Source organism: Bos mutus, chromosome 19 (assembly GCF_027580195.1).
Source record: "Bos mutus isolate GX-2022 chromosome 19, NWIPB_WYAK_1.1, whole genome shotgun sequence".
Classification (NCBI taxonomy): Eukaryota; Metazoa; Chordata; class Mammalia; order Artiodactyla; family Bovidae; genus Bos; species Bos mutus.
The window spans coordinates 30,284,495-30,301,896 of record NC_091635.1 but is presented as its reverse complement, the minus strand read 5'-3'; the positions used below and the strand labels follow the sequence as shown (position 1 = coordinate 30,301,896).

Below are 17,402 nucleotides of genomic sequence, written 5' to 3'. Positions count from 1 at the left end.
TGCCCTGAAGGATTCTGGGAACTATGCTGAGGATCATCTGGCTGTGTCTGACACTTTACTTCCCACTTCAAGCTGTTGCTGAAAGTCATAGCAGTGCTGGGAATTGCCCTGAAACCCTGGCTCTGGCCACCTCTGGTTGCCCAGCCTCCCGGGGGCTCTCAGCTTCCTTAAACAGGGAGCTGTGTTTCCTTAGGGTTCTGACTGCTCCACGTTCCGGGGGCCCTGCCTTTTGAGTCATTGTAACTGATGATTTCCTCTCTTCCAGAACAGGGTTCCCCTACCATACTCTCCTGTGCCTGGGGCAGGCAGAGAGAGAGCCAGGACAGGGCTAGCCAGCCCTTCTGGTTGCTTTCAGCGTGGGTGGGTGGAGTCTTGGCTGGGATGGGCTGCTGCCCCCAGCTTTCTGGGCTCCATCGAGACTGCTGCCTGTCACCCTGCTGAGGAGACCTTGACCTTCCCTCCCCTTGCTTTCTGGGAAGCCTGGTTGGCCAGGATGAGTTTGGGGTGCATTGTGCCGAACGGAGTCCCCAGACTTACTCTGAAGTGTCCACCAGCTCCAGACCCCTGTGGGGAACACTGCTCCATCACCAGTTTTCTGGAGTCTGTCCTGACTAAGAAGCTGAGGCTCAGAGCTTTCTTTAGCTCCTGTTAACCTCCAGCTTCCCTCATACCCATCTTACCCGCCAGTCTAGCACCTGGGACAGCCCACCTCTGCCCCTTCCCCATCCATGTGATCTCTCCACCTGAGGGCAGGAGGCCCCTTTGCTCTCCCCAGCTGGCAGGAGCCACATCTCTCGTGTCCTTGGTTGGCCAGCTCCTCCTGGGCTCCCGACGGGAGGGTGAGGTCATCCAGTCCAGGGAGAGGACAGGTGTCCCTGGCTCCATGCCTAGAGTTGGGGGCAAGGAGGGGCCAAGAGGGGGCTCCAAAATAGCAGCTGTGACATCAGGAAGGGGGAGGGGGACACAGACCCAGGAATAACCAGGCTATTAAAAGGCTCCAGTGAGGTCAGGGGGCCAAGTGGGATCTCTGTATCAGTGGGAGGCACAACCTCAGGAGAAGGGATGGGCCAGCAGTGGGAAGCGTAGGTGGGGATATCACCAGTCCTCATGGCACACCAGTCTCAGGAGCGGGCCCTGCTGTGCCAGGCCTGAGGCTGATGGGGAAGGGCTGGATGCTGGCAGCCCCTCAACTCTTCTTACAGGGGCTGCAACCCCAGGTCTCCGCCTACCTGGGTCCCGGGGGGGTGGTCATTGTACCTGTTACTGGAAACCCTGGGGCAGTTTCATGTGCCTCCTGTGCAGGAAGCAGGGGCTGTGGTGGTTAGAGCTCAGACATGAACTTCAGATGTCCCAGCCCTACCATTCAAGCGGCTGTATGACCTGAGTGACTTCATCTCTCTGTGCCTCTGTTTCCCTGTCTGCACCTCTCTCCCTGAGGTCATTGTGCAGAATAAACGAAGTGATCTATGTGCTACTTAGCATTGCACTCACCGCGGGAAGAGCTACCTGTGGTCTGAGCACAGGCAGGTGCTCCCAGATTCCCTTCTCTGGGTGGAGTGAGGCCTGTCCCAGAAGGGTCTCTCTGCCCCCTGGGAGGAAGCTGAGCAGCCTCTGGAAGTGACACCCCAATAGGTAGGAGGGAGCCACTACTTAGCTGCTGCTCAGGGATCTCCCTGCTGGTCAAGGGGGGCGGGGAGGCACCTCCCAGGTCTAAAAGAGGGCAGAAGGTAAATCAGCTCCCATTGGCTGTTAGGATTACCGGGAAGATGCACGATTTGGCCTGGTGGCCCTGTCTGCCCACCTGTCCAGACCCTTTCAGTTGCTTTATCTGCTCTGGATGGTGCGAGGGAACATAGAGGACGGAGTCGGGCTTTTGGGGCTCTAGCCCCTTGTCTGCCAAAAGCAATCCCAGAGCTGCTCCCAGATGTGTGGCTATTCCAGCCCGAGCCCTGCCCCAGCGCAGCCTCTGGCCACCCGGCTCTGTGGCCTTGGCCCTGAGTGCAGGCTCTTCCCGGTTCCCATCCCCCTCCCTGGCGCTTCCTCCTGGGGTGGAACGCGCCTCCCCCTCCTCCCGCCATGGGGCCTCCGCCAGGCCCGGGCTCCTGGCAGTCAGCCGGCGGCTCCCTGAGCATGCTCCACCTATTTATAGACAGGGCCCTCCCCCAACTGCTATTTCAGTCTCCTGCCAGCTGCCGGCGGCTCATTCGGGAAGGAGGAGCAGGGAGCCGGGCCCAGAGCTGTCACCCAGGGCTGGGAGGGAACACAGAGAGCCCGCCTGCCTGCCCAGCTCCCCTTCCTGTCCCCTGAGTGCTCAGCCAGACCCCACTCCTGGGACCTCTGGAGAGGCCAGTGGTCGGATGCCCCTCTAGAGGGGCACTGGGCCCGTAGCTCTGGGGCTCCTGGCTCCTCCTGCCACCAGAAGTGCCCAGGCCGGATGAAGCACCTCCCCATCGTGCTGGTCCCAGTAGCCGTGGCCTGAGGGAGCCCCTGAGCAGCCGCGAGGGCCCCACCCGACCACCTTCCCTGTGGCTGACTCCCCGCCTCGGGCGGCCCCTCCTGGGCATGCTGCTAGTGCCCAAGGCTCAGGGGCTGGTGGAGATGCTGCAGACCATCTATGAAACGGAATCCTGTTTCTCAGCAGATGGGATGCCAGGCCGGGAACCAGCCTTGGAAATCCTGCCCCGGACCCCTCTGCACGGCATCCCCGTGACAGGTAAGTGCCTCCGTGTCCCCGCCTGCCCTCTGCCATTGGGCATCCTCGTCTCTGCGGCTGAGCGTCTGGCTCCAGGTCTCACCCAGCTGGGGTCCTGCCTAGATCTTTCTGGAGGTCTTTGTTGAGAATATGTGCAGTCAGGGGAGGTGTGCTCTCTGAGGTGGGCTTCCCTGCTCTCCTAGACCTGCCCTCCCACCACGCCCTCCAGCTGCACTGCGCAGCATCTCTTTGGCCGCTGGCAGGGTCGGCATCCACTGCTGGGGGCTGTGGATTACTAGACGGTCCTGGCCTAGTTGGCACCGTGGTCAAGAGGGGAGAAAGTGGGTCAGTGACCTGCCTCCAGGCCGTCTGCTTCCCAGGTCTGGACAAGAGAAGAAACTAGAGCCGGAGTGTCCATAAGAATAAAGGCTTCCCCCCCGCCACCCCGCCGGCTCCTCTGGTGGGTTCTTGGGGTCAGAGGGTCCATTGCAGTGATTTCTGCCGGTCCATAGGTGAGAGTATCCTGGGAATCAGACACCTAGGGAGGAGGCTTGTCCAGTCTGGTCGAGGAGGAGGAGTCTGGTTGAGTTAGGCAGAGGCTGGCACCTGGGATGTTGGGAGCCTTAGCTCCCTTGACCACCCCCGTCCCAATATCTCTGCTTCCCCCAGGCCTTGGTTTATTGTCAACACATGAGGATGAAGGAATGTTACTCAGGCTCACTGGGCTTGAGGACTCCCTAACCCTGCCCCCTTCTCAGCAGGGACTCTTGGCTGGGGGTGGGATCCCCCAGGGCTGAGCCACTCCCTCTCTCCCTCCCAGGAACCTGTTGGCAGCATCAGGCCTTCCTGGCACAGCCTCCCCACCAGGCCGGCACCACCAGATGCTTCCTCTAGGGAGGGGCCTGCTGGACCCATGCCTGCTTGGCCCCTCCTGGCAGTGGCTTGGCACTTGGGTGTGGGTGTGGGTGTCTGTATGTGTATGTATGGGGAGTCTGCCTCTGGGTAGGTGGGTGTGGGTCCCAGGCTTTGGATTGGAAGGTAGGAGCCATGTGCCTGCAGAGGCACCCGTGATTTGGCTCTAAGCTGTCCAGGGATAAGGTTGCAGCTGGACTGAGATGTGTCAGAGGATGAAGGTTTGGGGAAGATTGGAAAACCCTTCAAACAAGGCCAGCCATCTGCCTGGGCAGGGATGCCCATGCGGTCTCCTGAGGTCGTGGCATAACCCTGGGGACCAGCCCTGAGGATGCCCGCTGTGCAGGCCTCTGGGATGGGACTGAAACCCTAGGGCCAGTGGTGCAGAGTCTGCATAGTCCCCTGGGAAGGGTGTAAACACAGGGGGCCAGTCTAGCCCTGGTCCAGTCGAGCCCACAGCTCTAGCTGAAGACCCTATCTGCTGACTTCTGCCTTGAACCCCCTGGGAGTCAAAGTGGTCTCTTGAAGAGCAAAGGGATGACTGTGCAGAGCATCTCTGCTTGGGGGAGCCGCTCTACCCCATTTGGCAAATGCCGTATCAGTCCACCCATCCTGCCCTGTTCCCACTGTTCCTTGCCTTCCAGAAGCAGTTGGCCGTTGGCCTGAAGTTTCCTCCTCAGCATGTCCTTTCTTCTTCTTTCAAGTTGGACCCCAGAATCTTTGCAGGCTGGATCCCTGCTGCCCCCATCCCTTTCCTAAAGGCTCCCCATCTCTACATAGACCCCCGCTGGCCCCCGCAGCCAGCCCGCTCTCTAGATCCCTGTGGGTCCCCCCACCCCCCACCGAAACCGACACACGCGCGCTGCCTAGCCTTCTGAGCGGTGGCGTGGTCCATGCTGGCAGGAGGGAGGCGTGAGTCACCTCAGCGGCTCGGGGAGAGGGCTAAGAATGTTCCCCCTGTGCAGCTCTGATGCTGTGTCTGTGACGCGGCTGGGGACAGATATAGGCCTGGATCTCGGCTGCCTTGTTTTTTTTTTGGACTCTGGAATGTAAATAGATGTTTCAAATAGAAACGCTTTAACCTTTGGGTTAAAAAAAAAAATCCACCCTGGATAAACACAGCCATGAGGGCCAGGCAGCCTGGTGTTCCCCCTACTATCCCCTCCTCCCGCCCCACCCCCTTCCCCGCCCCACCCCCTCTCTTCATCTCTTGATCAGTCTCCAGACGGGATGCAAAAGCCTGTGGCTAAAAAGGCAGGTGTCCAGGAGCACTTCGTGGGTAGTGTGTGTCGCCAGGCCTCCCCAACCCTAGGGTTTGAGGAAGGGGAGCTTTCCAGGGTGGGCGTCTGCCCTGAGCTCTTTGCCCACTCCAGCAGCAAGTCTTTGGAATCCTATTTGAGGGGCACCCTTGGCTCTCTGGACTGTCTTGTACACTCTTAGCACAGTGCCTGGCACATGGATGAATGAATGTTGCTTGAGGGGGCTGGCATCCGGGGTTGGTTGACAGCAGGATCCTTGGGCTCTATTCTCAGGCTTGGCCCTCTGGGTGAGTAGACAGATATGGTAAGTTGCCCCAGTGGGTGAGCCAGAGTCCTGGCAGGCGAGCCCATGAAGGATTCCGGGTGCTCTCCACTATTCCTGTTGAAGGAGGGGGACAAACCACAGCTTCTGCTAGTGCTGTCAGGGCTTCCCTGATGGATGGGGTCTCTGCCTTGGCTCCCCCAACAGCCCACATTGGGCACCCTTCTCATCCAGGCTTGGTCTCGGCTCAGGATACCCAGGAGATTGAACTCTGGGTGTGGGATTCCCAGGGATGTGGTGCTGGGGGTTCCCCTGCCTCCATTCTGTTGGGCCTTGGATTTCCCTCTGGCCTGGATTGGGCAGAGCTGCTGCTTGGGCAATGTGCAGGATGTTAAAAGCAGGCATGGAGGAGGAGTTCTCTTTCCCTAGTGAGGGAGGGTGTGAATTCCGCTTATGCCGGGAAGGAATGCTGTGGATGTTGGGAAGTGCCGTGGGGTTTGTGTTTGGTATTGGGGTTTCCCCTAGATTTTCTTTTTTTTAAAAAAATTTATTTATTTATTTGACTGTACCAGGTCTTAGGGCATGTGAACTCTTAGTTGCAGCATCCCTAACCAGGGATGGAACCCAGGCTCCCTGCATTGGGAGCTCAGATGCTTAGCTACTGGACCACCCCTAGATAGTCCTCTCCCCTGGACATTCTTGTTCACATTCTTCATACCATTCCAAGTTTGGCTATGTAGGTGGGTGTGTAGGTGTCAGGGTGTGGGACGATGGAAAGGGCGAAACTAGGTGGGAAGGAAATTAATATTATAATGTACTAAATGATGGGTATCGGTGCTTTCCTTACCTGTTTCCTTTGGAAAGGTATTAATAGTTACGTTTTACAGTTGAGAAAGATCTGAAAGGTTATGGAACTTGCCGAAGGTCACAGAGTAAATGACTTTGGGCTTTGGACTCGGGTTTTTGTGTAGGGCTACCGCTAACCTACACAAGAGCTTCCCTGTGCAAATTTTTAAAAGGCAGCCTTTCTTCCAGGTGGCTATATACTCATACCAGAGTGGATGGCTTAGCATGCTTGGAGCATGTGCTAGATTTCAGCCCCCAACTTGACCGTTCAGTCGGGGGCCCTTGTACAGTCACAGCCTGAACCACCGGACGTGGTGTGCCTGTGTCTGTGCTCCCAAAGCTTGTGCTCCTCGACAAGAGAGACCAGTCTGGCCTTGCGGACTCCTGAGGTTTCTGAGAGGAGACTCTTTTCTCTAAATCCTGGGGGCCACTGGATCAGCTGTTTTCCTCCGTGTAAGGATTTCGACCCAAGGGAGAGAAGCTGGCTCAGGAACAAAGTTGAACGCCCTGTCATCCCATTCAGACAGTCTCCCCTGCCCCCATCCCCTCCTACCTCATCCTCTCCTCTTATTTTTGAGACCCTCAGCTGTCCCTTCCCTGCTGCACAGCTGCCAGACAGGAAATCAAATTAACTGTGTCCACGCACACAGCTGTAACAGCTGTCAGGTTGGCAGCAGAAATGAGTGTCACCAGCCGGGGGACACTGTGAGAAAGTACTTCTCAAACTTCCAGCCACAGAATTACCAAGCGGATATGTTAGGATGCAGATTTCCAAACTACTGCTCCCCTCAAGCCTAAGTTTCAGATTCCACAGGGCGGCCCAGGAACGAGCATTTTTAACACATCTCAGATGATTCCGATGTGAGTAGGTAGGCTCAGACCATGCTTGGCGTAAGGGCTTTGTGGACAGGGGTCCCGTGGACAGGGGTCGTGGGGCCTAGCAGCCTGCCAGTGGGTGTCGCCTGTCTCCCTAGAAGGCCTCGGTGAACTTTGGGACTCTTGGGAGAAGGGCTTACAACAGAGGGATGGAGGCCTTTGCTCTGGTCAGAGTCAAACCCAGCCCCCAGCAGCCTGGCAATCTTGAGACGGAGGGCATCTTGAGACCCTGGGGAGCAGGTGTCTAAATGCCAGCGGGGTTGGGGATTAGGACAAGTGGCCAGGGACACAGGGCACAGGGCTCAGGGCTGGGCTGTGCTTGTGGAGGAGAGACAGAGCTCCTGCCCTGGGGCCCCTGCTGTCCATCCCAGGTGTGGAGCAAGCAGTCCCAGCAACAGCTGCAGACTCTGAATGTCTTTAGTGTGCCTTTTAATTGCCTCTAGTATAGTGCCCGAGTGGTTCTTGAAAATGGCTGGGCTGAGAGAAGTGAAGCTACTTCTCCAGAGAGCAGCCCAAGACCAGTGACTCCTTCCGTCTTCACTAGTGAGAGATGATTTGTGCCTTCCACCAGGGCCCTAGTCAATCCTAAAGGAAATCAACCCTGAATATTCACTGGAAGGACTGATGCTGAAGCTCCAATACTTTGGCCACCTGATAGGAAGAGCCGACTCATTGGAAAAGTTCCTGATGCCGGGAAAGATGGAGGGCAGGAGGAGAAGAGGGTGACAGAGGATGAGATGATTGGATGGCATCATGGACTCAATGGACATGAGTTTGAGCAAACTCCGGGAGATAGTGAAGGACAAGAAAGCCTAACATGCTGCAGTCCATGGGGTTGCAAAGGTCGGCCATGACTGAGCGACTGAACAATAACAACACCCAGGGCTCTGCATCCCTTATGCTTAAGACTTTGCTGCCCTTGAGAGGCACAGTCTACCTCAAGGTTTCTGGGATTCTTTTCACTTGGTTCCCTTTTCCCTTGCACTCCTGGTTCTGGTGTTCTGGGGGCCAGCCAGGTGCCCCGTCTGGATCCCTGGACCCTCATAGAGTCTAGCTTTCTGCCCCATCTCTCATTAAATTTAGAAACAACTTTCTAGATTTCTCTTGGTTTTTGGTGCAAGGCAAGAGAGAGCCGGGCTTCTTTGATGGCTCAGTGGTAAAGAATCCGCCTGCTAATGCAGGAGAAGTGAATTTGATTCCTTTGTCAGGAAGATCCCCTGGAGAAGGAAATGGCAACTCACTCTAGTATTCGTAACTGGGAAATCGCATGGACAGAGGAGCCTGGCGGCTATAGTCTGCTGCTGCTGCTAAGTCGCTTCAGTCGTGTCCGACTCTGTGCGACCCCATAGACGGCAGCCCACCAGACTCCCCCGTCCCTGGGATTCTCCAGGCAAGAATACTGGAGTGGGTTGCCATTTCCTTCTCCAATGCATGAAAGTGAAAAGTGAAAGTGAAGTCTCTCAGTCGTGTCCGACTCTTAGCGACCCCATGGACTGCAGCCTACCCGGCTCCTCCATCCATGGGATTTTCCAGGCAAGAATACTGGAGTGGGGTGCCATTGCCTTCTCTGGGTGGCTATAGTCTATGGGGTCACAAAAGAGTCAGGCACGACTCAGTGACTAAACAACAGCAGCAAGAGAGAACCAGAAGACCCAGGATTAAGCCCTGCTGCCTCCTTTCCGGGTGACCTTGGATGAATTTCTTCCGACTCTGGCTTTACTTTACTCCTCTGTCAACTGGGGGAGTTGAGTCGCGGATCCTGCTGGCCCTTCCTTCAGTGACATTCTAAGAGTCTTTGAAATCAGTTTCATGTTGCTTTTTAAAAAATTTACTTATTTTTAATTGGAGGATAATTGCTTTACAATGTTGTGTTGTTTTCTTCCATACGTCAACATGAGTCAGCCATAGATATACATATATTCCCTCCCTTTTGAACCTCCCTCCCACCTCCTACCACATCCCACCCCTCTAGGTTTCATGTTGCTTCTGACTAGAGGGAGCTTAGGGTCCCCTGAGTCCTGGCCTCAGGAGGATGTAGAATGGTACTGGGGAGAGGAGTGTTGTCTGCAGCAGGTACAGAAAAGTTAGATGCCTTTATAGGCTTTCCCACCGCTAGACCCTGGTTCCCCAAGGGCACAGACCAAAACTTGTATTCATCTGAGTTAAGAAGTGCTTTGAAGGGACGGAGGGACCCCACTGCTGGCGGGTGAGCCTCAGAGGACAGTGTGGTCCTTCTTGGAGGTAGCAAGGCAAGGGAGGCGGGAGAGACATGCTGCCCTTGGGGGAAGGCTCCTCCCAAGGGGTACCTCCTCCAGCTCTGGGATCCAGTTTCCAGCCACACCAGCTTGTGTTGTGCGGGGCCCACCGGAAGGGATTTGATTGGGACAGGACCACAGAGTGACCTTGGGACAGTCTGACATGAGACAGCTAAGGCTTCATCCTGGCAGAGGTCTGAGCCTGACTTCCTTAGAATTCAGGCCATCTATGAACTTGTCCCCATGGAATCCCGAGTATTTTATTTCATGCACTTTAGAAACATTCTGAGAAGTGGTCCATAGACTCCGCCGAAGTGGTCCAGGACACACAAAAAATGTCAGGAGCCATTAATAGCCTCCACCAGTACCTCCTGAGATTTTCCCAGGCTTTGTGCCAAGCTCCACTGCATGTCTTATCTCTCTGGAGCCCCGGCAGCTCTGGGAGGTGGGTGCTTCCTCCCATTTCACAGATGCTTGCCTTGAGCCCAGGGAGGGGGCTCAGTGTCTTGCCCCAGAAAGAGCCTGGTTTGAACCCTGGCGTCTCTTACCCCAGAGCCCTCGCTCCTCACCATTACGTGATGTGTGTTGGCTTGCGTTTCAGGAGGAGTTGGGAAAATTGCTAGGTGAGAGTCATCCCCAGCTCGCACATGTGGAAATACTGTCTGCATTGTGGTAGAACCTGTCGAACCTAAATTGGCCTCTCTAGTCACGTAAGAGCACAGAAATAGATCATGGGAAACCGTCCTCGGTGGGGAGGGGTCATCGGCGTCACGGGGAGGAGTATGAAATGCTGTTCCCTGCTTTCTTCCAAAATCCCTCCAGGCCAGGAAAGGGATGAGAGCCTTTCCCCATTCTCCAGAGGTACAGAACGAGGTCACTGGATGTTTAAGGAAGTTGCTGACTCCCTGGCCTGCTGAGGGAGCTCCTGGGGGCCTGGGTGCTGGTGGAAGGCACTGCCCTCCAGGATGGGCTGCTAGCCTGTTACTCTCTAGAGGGGTCAGTTCTCCAGGGCCTGGGATGCCCCATTGGGGTTCGTGAACCTGCTTGAGCCAGGAGTCAAGACACCTGGGTTTGAGGCCCTGCTACTTCCTTGGAGGGATCTTCTGCAGAGCCGCCTCAGAGGCTTGGTCTCCTCGTCCATGTTACGAGCCTGCTGAAACAGAATTCCTTTTCTCCCTCTCCCCTCTTTTTTGGCGATTTAATTTATTTATATGGCCACGGCACACGGCCTGTGGTATTTTAGGTCCTCCGACCAGGGATCGAACCCATCCCCCCTGTGTCGGAAGGACCGAGTGTTAACCACCAGACCATCAGGGAAGTCCCTTCCCTCTTATTGTTGGGGGTGTGTAGACATTCCAAACTGCTTAATGCGCTCTTCCCTCATAATCTTTGTGCCCTGGCTCCCCTCCTTCCCCTAGCCTTCTGTGGCTGGTGGCTTCCAGGAGCAGGGTCTTTTTAGAGTCAAGTGTTCTGCCACTTAGGTCTGCCGGGTGGATCCACACACTGTGGAGTGCCCCAGGACTTTTCTCCAGGGGGAGCTCAAGGTACCTGCTGCTAGAGTTTGGGTCACAGGCACACTGGAGTTGGTGACTTCTCCAAGAGAAGGCCTGGGAGCTGGGGCATAGCTTGTGGTCTGTTCAGAGCAGGAGGCAGGCTTGACCTTGCCCTTGGGCAGCTCCATCTGTTTTTTATTTTGAACACTTTTCCCAAAGGTGCTGCTGAAACCCGCTCCTCATGTCCTAGAATCCCTTGTCTGCCTGGGGGCAGTGTCCCTTTGCCTGGGCACTCTCTTTATTAGTCTAAGCCTGTGCTGGCAGTCATCCCAGAGGTTACCCTGTCAGCACCTGCGTCATCTCCCCCGCCCCCCCGCTGCCCCACCACCCGTCTGGTGCGCCAGGAGCCAGGCTATCCCTGGTTGTACCGCCCAAAGAATCTGCTGTGGGAGCCCCCACTGGGCTGATGGGGTGATGGGGTTCGTGGAGAGACTGGAAGCCCGGCGAGATGGGAAGGAAGTGTCCACTGAAGTGTCACTGGCGCTCAGTTGTCCACATGAGCAGGGCAGAGCGCTTCCCTCTGAGCCAGAGCCTGGTGTGTGCAGGGCCACACTCTTGACAGCTGCCCACCTAGCTGCCTGGGCTGGGGCTTCTCCAGGGAGACAGTGTTGGTTAGTCCTGCCGAAAGCTGGGGGACAGGATGCTGTTACTGCTTGTTCCTACGGCCGCGGCTCCCGGCCGGCAAGGTCAGAGCTCCCGGAAGGGGTGGAGTATGGAGCAGGGCAGACCTGGTCCTTTCTGTCTCCCTTTGCAGGAGGTCCCTGAGCCAGCTGCTGGCTTCCTTTCGACTTCCTGCAACTCTGTCAGGCGGAGGCATGGGATAGGGGACTGTGCCCTCCCACGTGATCCCTTCCCTGGCCTTGGCTAGCCAGGGTCCCCAGCCTGCCCTCTTAGGGTCCAGCAGTCCTTGCATCTCCTTTCTTCCCTTTCCAGGAGTCCTCCCGTCCTCCTCCTCCCACCAGGAGGCGGTCAAGAGCTTCCTATCATGACACACCCATTTCCCCTCCAGGTGCTTGGTTCTCATGGCCGCCACTGCCACCTGCTCTGCTCATGCCAAACTGGGTGAGGGCGCAGACCCTGAGGGGAGGCAGGCTCTAGATTTTGTGCCCAGAAAACTACATCTGGGGGGCTCTGTGTCCCCCCCACCCCACCGCTGACCCTTTCCCTGACTCCAGCTGTCCAGTCTCGGCACCGTCCATCTTGGATGGAGCTGGGTTACTACCTGGCAGACCCAGGGGGTGCCGCATCCTGTTTGGGCCCCACAGGGCCTGCAGATTAATATTCCCCAGTTGCCTGTGCTTCCTGCTTGTATGGGAGCAAGACTGCTGTGGAGCCCGCTGGCCACCCCACCACCTGCATTCCAGCGGGGCTGCAGCTGCAACGGCAGCACAGGACCCACCCTCTCCACTGCTGCTGTGGCGGCGGCGGCCGCACAGGGGCCCCGGTGGGAGAGTCCCCACGGCTGAGCCCATGGCCTCTCTGCAGGGCTCCGGCAGGGGAAGCCAGCACTGCTGGCAGCAGTTCCAGCCCAAGCAGGGTTATCTGCTGGGAGCCAGGAGTGCTTGGACCCTTGCCCTTCCCTGGATGGGCGGGCTGGCATCCGGCTCCTGCAGCTCTGGAGCTGCCGGGAGCAGCAGGTTGAAGCCTGTCCACCTCTTGGCCAAGCGATCAGAGTACCACAGGCCAAGCCAGCCTTGCCGAGGAACAGATAACTCTCCAGCCAGCCTGGGGCCCTGCTGGATATTTCCAGGGCTGGGGACACCCGAGGCTGGCTGCTGGCTTCTTGTTGCCACCCTGCTTTTGCACCCCGGACAGGGCCGTCCACCTCCAGAAAGGGCCTCTGTAGTTCCCCAGGGTCTTTCCTCCTGGTGCTGGGGCAGGACATGGGTTGGGAAGGAAAGTGAGCGAGCATGTGTGTGTGTGTAACCCCACCCTCCTGGCCACATCTGGCCACTCCTGCAGATGTGGCTCTGGCCTTGTGGCCGCAGAGTCGTCAGTGTGGCTGGCGGGCAAACCACAGAGGAATGTGCCCGGCTGTGCTGGGGGAAGAAGGGCTGCTGGGGAGCGAGGGAGATCCTGTGCTCAGGCTACCTTCCCTCTCCCACCTCCAGTGGGCTTGGGGGCCACGTTCAGCCATGAGGATAGCATGACCTTGGCCTTCAGCAGGCCTTGCCCCTGCCTTGATGACATTCATTCAGGCTTCCTAGGGAGAGCCAGGCTCATAGACCGCAGAGGGTGTGGGAGCCTTTCTTATTAGCTCAGCCCTTCACCCCCCTCCCAGCTCCCTCTCCACTCCTGATAAGGGATGGTGGTAGAGGCCTGGGCCTGTTTGCGAGGGCAGGGGACTCTGGCTGCCATGAGAATGGTAGGGTCTTTCCGTCTCCAGGCCTGGGTTGGCGTGGGCCTCCTTGCCACCGGAAAGTCTTCCCAGCTCCCCGTGACCTCCCTGGACCAGAGTGGGGAAAGTGAGGGCTGTCTTTGGAGAAAGAAATGGAAAAGAACAAGACGGCTTGGCTCTGCCTCTCTCACTTCCTCCTTCCCAGGCAGTGGGTAGCCTGCCTTCCCTTTCCTGCAGGCGTCAGGAGGCTTTGTGGGGTTTGGGCTGGGCTTGGAGCTCCCTGCTGGCCTGGTGTTTGCCCAGTTGCCCTGGCAACCACAGGGCAGTGGTGGGGAGTGATGACATTGAGCGGCCAGAGGACAGTGTACAGGGATCAAGAGGTCGAGACCCATCTTTTCCCATAAGTCCATTGGAATCTGTTGCCGTTCCCTGGGGCCCCTTGGCCCATTGTCCACTTGGGGGCCTGGACCCAAGGTCTGGGGGCCCAGCAGGTCCCTCCACTCCTTTTCTCTTCCCAGCGGGTTCTCCCTGGGACTGGAGTTCTGAGATCTCTGCCTAGGCTCCAGCCCCCCGCACCCCTGCCATTACCCTTCTTCCTGTCTGATTCCCTTTCCTTTCCTGTCTCCTCCTCCCACCTCCTCCCTGCGCCTGCCCGCCCATTCTCTCTCTCTCCTCCCCCCTCCCCCCAGGCACAGCTGCTGTTTGGCTCACTCTATATATAGCGGCATTTTCAGGGTAATTACAATAAAACTGTTGAAAGGAGATAATCCAGCAAAGGAAGCGAGTCTGACTCCCAGCCCCCTCCAGTCCCTGGTTTGGTGCCGCCCTGCACCCCCTTCCCTTGCAGCCTCCTGCTCCCACCCCACTCCCTGTTCCCATAGCCTCACCCTCCCACCCCATCTGCCCTAGCTGAGTGTGAGGTAGGGAACAGGAGAATGGATAGACTGTCCATTGTCCATGGGGGTGTCCACAGACCTTTCCTAGACTTACTGAGGCCCCTGGCTGCCAGCCCCATCAGTTCTAGAACCAATGTCGATGCCTTGGTTTCTCCTGTACTATAGGCTTTTTGGCAGGGACAGTGTGGTGTTGAGAGGTGGGGGAGGAAGCACAGGAAGGATGGTGGTTAAAAGCATAGGATTTGGATTCACATCTTAGTTCATTGATCACCTGGGCTGTCTGTCTTTGATCATGTTACTTAAACCTCTCTAAAATCTCAGTTTCCTTATCACGAAAGTAATTCAGGAAGATCCCCTGGAGGAAGACATGGAAACCCATTCTAGTATTCTTGCCTGGAGAATCCCATGGGCAGAGGAGCCTGGCAGTCTCTACAGTCCATGGGATCGCAAAGACTCGGACACGGCTGAAGTGATTTAGCACATGCACACACCAAATTCACATAAAATGTCCAGTGGTCATCTTTGTTAAATACTCATGATCTTCCAGGTACCCTGCTGTACTTATGCACATTTTTGTAGTGAAGTTCATGGCTTCAGTCTCATTTAATGAAGGCAGAAGGCTGTATTCACTGAGCAGAGGGATTTGACTCCCCTCACCCCCATCCTCCATTCTCTTGGGGTCTAGTAATCCTGCCTGGTAGTTTTCTGGGCCCCAGGCATGGCAGCCAGGGCCCGGTGCGGATGGCCTGCTGACCCCTTCCTGGTTCTTCTCTCCACAGTAGAGGTGAAACCGGTGCTGCCAGGAGCCATGCCCAGCTCCATGGGGGGCGGGGGAGGAGGCAGCCCCAGCCCCGTGGAGCTGCGGGGGGCTCTGGCAGGCCCTGTGGACCCCACGCTGCGGGAGCAGCAACTGCAGCAGGAGCTCCTGGCACTCAAGCAGCAGCAGCAACTGCAGAAGCAGCTTCTGTTCGCTGAGTTCCAGAAACAGCATGACCACCTGACCCGGCAGCATGAAGTCCAGCTGCAGAAGCACCTCAAGGTGAGCGTGGGGGCCAGGGCACCCAGACCTCCGAGCCCCGCCCTGGACTCAGCTCACCTTGCCTCCCCACTGCCCCTGCAGCAGCAGCAGGAGATGCTGGCAGCCAAGAGGCAGCAGGAGCTGGAGCAGCAGCGGCAGCGGGAGCAGCAGCGGCAGGAGGAGCTGGAGAAGCAGCGGCTCGAGCAGCAGCTGCTCATCCTTCGAAACAAGGAGAAGAGCAAAGAGAGTGAGGCTGGGGCGCCTCTGGGTTAGGGGGTCACAGCTGGGATTACTGCCCCTCCCCCAGCCGTGGGGTCCTGGCCCCCAGCTCCTGGGTCAGCTGTGGCCTATCCCACAGGTGCCATCGCCAGCACTGAGGTGAAGCTACGGCTCCAGGAATTCCTCCTGTCGAAGTCAAAGGAGCCCACACCAGGCGGCCTCAACCATTCCCTCCCACAGCATCCCAAATGCTGGTATGACCCTTGACAGGCATGGGTTGCAGAGGTGCCCAGCTCAAGGGCTGCCTGGCTGCAGGCAGACATGGGGCTTCTGGGCTGAAGTCATGTAGGGGCCCTGCAATCTCTCCTAGGAGATGGGACCCTCCCCCGTCCCCCGCACTCCTGGTTTCTCTCCTCGCTGCCCTCCCCAAGATCCATTTCGTATCACCATAGGCAGTGGATGTTTCATAAATGTAGATTGCTCGGTTGCGGGTCCAGCTGGCTGGGTGATCCCCTAGACCTGTCTCCATCTCCTCCCTCTACCCCAAAGGCTGGGTGATCCCCTAGACCTGTCTCCATCTCCTCCCTCTACCCCAAAGGCTGGGTGATCCTCTAGACATGTCCCCATTCCTTCTCTCCACCACGCAGGGGAACCCACCATGCTTCTTTGGACCAGAGTTCCCCTCCCCAGAGCGGCCCCCCTGGGACGCCTTCCTCCTACAAACTGCCTTTGCTTGGGCCCTACGACAGCCGCGATGACTTCCCCCTCCGCAAAACAGGTGAGTACAGCCTGGCCGCCCAGGTTAATGGGGGGGTGGGGTCAGGCAGAGGTGGGAATGTGGAAGGGCCAGGCTGCAGGTGTGTCCGCTTGTGTGGACGTGTCTGAGCCCCAGCTGCCTTCTCCCCAGCCTCCGAACCCAACTTAAAAGTACGTTCGAGGCTAAAGCAGAAGGTGGCCGAGCGGAGAAGCAGTCCCCTCTTGCGTCGCAAGGATGGGACTGTCATTAGCACCTTTAAGAAGAGAGCTGTTGAGATCACAGGTGCCGGACCTGGGGGTAAGGGCTCGTCTCTTGTCCCTGTTCTGAGGGCCGGGGAGTGGGGGGGCTGCTCCGAGCGGCCCAGGTGACAGCCGCCTCTCCCGTAGTGTCCGCCGTGTGTAACAGCGCACCAGGCTCTGGCCCCAGCTCTCCCAACAGTTCCCACAGCACCATCGCGGAGAATGGCTTTACGGGCTCGGTTCCCAACATCCCCACCGAGGTACAGGCCCACCAGGGACTGAGCGGGTGGGCCAGAGCTGCTTCCTGTCCCGTGCGGTCTGTCTGGCTGAGAGTGCCCAGCAGGGGCCTTTCTGCCCCGCATGGACAGACTGGAGGGACCTTTTGCCCCGAAGTGGGATGTGTCCTGTGGGCCTCTGCATGGCTCTGACCTCTCAGTTCCCCCAGGTGGGGCTTGGTGTGGGAAGTGGGGTGCCATTCGGAGCCCTCTGCCTTGCCCTGGCCCCAGGTGGCTGTCCTTTGCCTGCTCTCATGCCTGTCTCTCCCAACTGCTCCCCAGATGCTCCCCCAGCACCGGGCCCTCCCTCCGGACACCTCCCCCAACCAGTTCAGCCTCTACACGTCTCCCTCTCTGCCCAACATCTCCCTAGGGCTGCAGGCCACGGTCACTGTCACCAACTCGCACCTCACCGTGAGTACGGGGCACGTCCCCTCTGGTGTTGAGATCTTTGGTCCTGGATCCCCCCAGCTGGCGCATTTGTCCTCCCAAGGTCCTGAGGGAGATCAGAAGGTCCTCCCCAAAGGTGGGGGTGGGCAGAGGGTAGGTGAGGGATGCTGGTTCAACGTTGGCAGACCTTGGGGGGCAGTTATAAACCCTTCTCTCATCGCCATCTCCTGTCCCACCCCAGGCCTCCCCGAAGCTGTCGACGCAGCAGGAGGCCGAGAGGCAGGCCCTCCAGTCCCTGCGGCAGGGCGGTGCACTGACGGGCAAGTTCATGAGCACATCCTCCATCCCTGGCTGCCTGCTGGGCGTGGCACTGGAGGGCGACTCGAGCCCCCACGGGCATGCCTCACTGCTGCAGCACGTGCTGCTGCTGGAACAAGCCCGGCAGCAGAGCACCCTCATTGCTGGTGAGTGGCAGGCAGCTGTGCGAGGAGGGGGTGTGGCCAGACCCCATCCTGAGGGCTCAGCTGGAGGGACCACTTATCAGGGAGAAGTAGCCAGGGATACTCACCAGGCATGTCACAGCTCCCCTCAGCGGCATCATTGATTTTTTCCGCA

The 17,402-nt window shown here is 57.8% G+C and overlaps 1 protein-coding gene across 9 annotated transcripts in view; it reads left to right on the top strand.

The window, feature by feature from the left end:
* The window catches only part of HDAC5 (histone deacetylase 5), a 37,459-nt gene that overhangs the window by 10,289 nt on the left and 9,768 nt on the right, over positions 1-17,402 (top strand). For 3 of the 9 annotated variants that reach the window (XM_070389907.1, XM_070389909.1, XM_070389908.1), the window contains 8 exons: positions 2,642-2,713; positions 14,669-15,154; positions 15,266-15,380; positions 15,774-15,904; positions 16,034-16,180; positions 16,270-16,382; positions 16,680-16,811; positions 17,029-17,251. In XM_070389907.1, coding sequence (XP_070246008.1) covers positions 2,642-2,713; positions 14,669-15,154; positions 15,266-15,380; positions 15,774-15,904; positions 16,034-16,180; positions 16,270-16,382; positions 16,680-16,811; positions 17,029-17,251 — 1,419 coding nt within the window. Of the gene's footprint in view, positions 1-2,207; positions 2,714-14,668; positions 15,155-15,265; positions 15,381-15,773; positions 15,905-16,033; positions 16,181-16,269; positions 16,383-16,679; positions 16,812-17,028; positions 17,252-17,402 lie in introns of those variants that run through there. The other 6 variants (XM_070389914.1, XM_070389913.1, XM_070389912.1 and 3 more) reach the window with 6 other exon arrangements.